Raw genomic sequence first — 3,002 nt, forward strand, 5'->3', positions numbered from 1 at the left:
TCACTTTGTAGACCAGGCTGGCCTCGAACTCAGAAATCCGCCTGCCTCTGCCTCCCGAGTGCTGGGATTAAAGGCGTGTGCCACCACGCCCGGCCTCCAAGCATGCATTTCTTGTAGGTCGGTACAGTTTTCAGTAATTGGTTTTCTATTTTAAGATGGTGTATTTGAAAGCCAGACCTCCTCCCCTTCCACCTGGATCTCTAGAGAGAGTAGATGAGCCTCCTCCTCCACCCTCCTCTGCCTTTTCCAAAGCACTTGCTATCTAGCCATTCTCTGCTCAGGGAAGGCTTGCATAGATAGGCCGATAGTGTGCTTCTACTCTGTGTACCTTCTGTGAGCTCTGGGAGAACGTGCTCCTATGTTCAGGTTGATTCAGGGGCTTGGGAAATACTGATATGAGTTGGGATGGAAGCCAGAGGAGTGTTGGTTACTTATAATGTAGTTATCTTCATGTTGCTTAGTCGGCCCACACTGCATTGGCCACTGAAGACTTTGACTCTGTTAATTCCTTAGCCTTGGCCAAGAGGGTTGTATGTAACATCCGTTTTCTCTTTCCTAGTGATTGATGATGCAACCAAGGAAGTGGTGTATAGAGATTATATTGACATCAGTGTTGCAGTTGCTACCCCGAGGGTATGTTGGCGAGAGTTGGAAGTGCTTACTTAGATCCTGTCTTAGTTATTTCTATTTCTGTGCTAAGACACCAGAACCAGGCAACTTATAGAAAAAAGAGTATCGGGTGGGCTTCTGTTTCAGAGGGTTAAGTGAAATTACAATTACATTCATGCTACAGAAAGTGGTAGCAGGCATGGTACAGGAGCAGTAGCTGAAAGCTCACATGTTGAAACAGTCACAAAGTAGAGAGAGCTAACTAACTGGGAATAACATGGCTTCTTTAAAACTTAAAGCCTGCCCAGAGTAACACACCTCCTCCCAAAAGGAGGCCACACCTCCTAATCCTTCCCAAATAATTCCACCAACTTCAGAACAGTGTATGATCCTGTGGAGGCCATTCTCATTCAAACCACCACAGAGCTCACCTTATTTATAAAAAGATGATCATATGGAAGGAGTTATTTCTATAGTTCTGTATTTCTAGGAGATTGTTAGTAAAAGTGCATTTTTCTCTTTTTTAAACTATACCGCATTCCTTTATCTTAGTGTTAAGTCTTTTTAATCACAGTGAGTTTAAGGTGTTCTTGTTGGGGAAATTGTAACTATAAAGAGGACTGTTATTGGCAACTTAAAACAACTTTTCACTCCAGGGTCTCGTGGTTCCTGTCATCAGGAATGTAGAAACGATGAATTATGCAGATATTGAACGGACCATCAGTGAACTAGGAGAGAAGGTACAGTGGACAGAAGTGTGCGCACAGCCTGCTGGACAGCTGAGGGAAAGCCTACAGAGGCTACGCTGCTCGGGCCTCCAGAGTCTGGCTCTCTAGGGGCAGCATAGCTGCCCAGGCAGGCAGTGGCCCACCCGTGATCTAAGGAGAGGCTTGAGGCAGAGCCTGTGTGCCCCAGTCAGAATTTGCTGGGGAAGGAAATGCTGATTGTAGAGTTGCGGTTTCTCTGAAGGTGGTCACAGTCACCTTAGCTGAGCCACTGTCCTGTCTGCACCTGGGCTCTCAGATAAGAGGTTTCTGGATTGACTGATTTGGATCAGAGAAGCCTGGTCTGACTTAATGTTTGTTGTTCTTAGGCCCGGAAGAATGAACTTGCCATTGAAGATATGGATGGTGGTACATTCACCATCAGCAACGGAGGAGTTTTTGGCTCACTTTTTGGAACACCCATTATCAACCCCCCTCAATCTGCCATCCTGGGCATGCACGCCATCTTTGACAGGCCTGTGGCTGTGGGAGGCAAGGTATGAACCATTGTTTCTGAGATTTTTTTTTTTTTTTTTTTCAAGATTTATTTATTTATTATATGTAAGGACACTGTAGCTGTCTTAGACACTCCAGAAGAGGGCGTTGGATCTTGTTACAGATGGTTATGAGCCACCATGTGGTTGCTGGGATTTGAACTCCGGACCTTTGGAAGAGCAGTCGGGTGCTCTTACCCACTGAGCCATCTCACCAGCCCCGTTTCTGAGATTTTTTTTAATCGCTGAATGGCTGGCTGTAAGAGAGAAACCTAACCAAATCCTTATTATAAAGTAGCCACTGTAATTTCAGACTTCAGTGTCAGTTTTTAATTACTAAGTGACAGTTAAGACACTGGTTCTCAAGCAGTGATCTGGGGCTATTGACATCACCTGGGAACTTGTTAAAAATGCAAGTGCTGGTCGGGAGAGATGAGTCAGCAGTTAAGAGCATTGCTGCTCTTGGCAAAGTAACTAGATTGAGCTCTCAGCCTCCACACAGTGGCTCACCGCCATCAGTAATTCCAGTTCTGAGGTTTCGGGCACCATCTTCTGACCTCCTTGACTGCTAGGCATGCATACATGTCGGTGAGATGCTCATACACAGTAAATACTAATTTCTTTTTAAGTAAATGCTTAGACTCCCCGTCTCCCACCCCCTTCCCCCCACACACTTAGTCTACTGAAGCCGAGATGCACAGCTCTGATGCATGCTGACGTTTGCTCTGGCACTTGTTGCTGCCTTGTCAGAGCCTCAGGGAGTCAGAGAAACAGTGCACAGCAGTCTGTGGGCTACAGAATTATGTGAGAAAGCTTACAAGTTTTTTTGAGTGTTCAAGGTATGAGGGAGGCCAAAAGGCTTGAGTTAGCTATTGGAAGATAACTTAGTTTAAAAAAATAAAGTTGTCTGAGACTTCTGTGTCTAGAATATATCTGAGTCATTGACTCCTTTATAAGTCAAAAAACATAGGTCTTTTTCTTGGAAAACAGTTAACACACCTAGCATTACACATAACAGACTTTTTCTTTTTCTTTTTTTTTTTTTGTTTTTCGAGACAGGGTTTCTCTGTATAGCCCTGGCTGTTCTGGAACTCACTGTGTAGACCAGGCTGGCCTCAAACTCAGAAATCCGCCT

At 44.8% G+C, this 3,002-nt stretch overlaps 1 protein-coding gene across 1 annotated transcript in view; it reads left to right on the forward strand.

Annotated features, from left to right (window-relative positions):
- Window positions 1–3,002, forward strand: part of Dlst (dihydrolipoamide S-succinyltransferase) — a 24,114-nt gene that overhangs the window by 18,900 nt on the left and 2,212 nt on the right. Inside the window, exons 12-14 of the mRNA XM_021202653.2 lie at window positions 560–633; window positions 1,266–1,349; window positions 1,703–1,870. Of these exons, the coding sequence (XP_021058312.1) occupies window positions 560–633; window positions 1,266–1,349; window positions 1,703–1,870 (326 nt within the window). The remainder of the gene's footprint in view (window positions 1–559; window positions 634–1,265; window positions 1,350–1,702; window positions 1,871–3,002) is intronic.

Source organism: Mus pahari, chromosome 7, assembly GCF_900095145.1.
Source record: "Mus pahari chromosome 7, PAHARI_EIJ_v1.1, whole genome shotgun sequence".
In the NCBI taxonomy this organism is placed as follows: domain Eukaryota; kingdom Metazoa; phylum Chordata; class Mammalia; order Rodentia; family Muridae; genus Mus; species Mus pahari.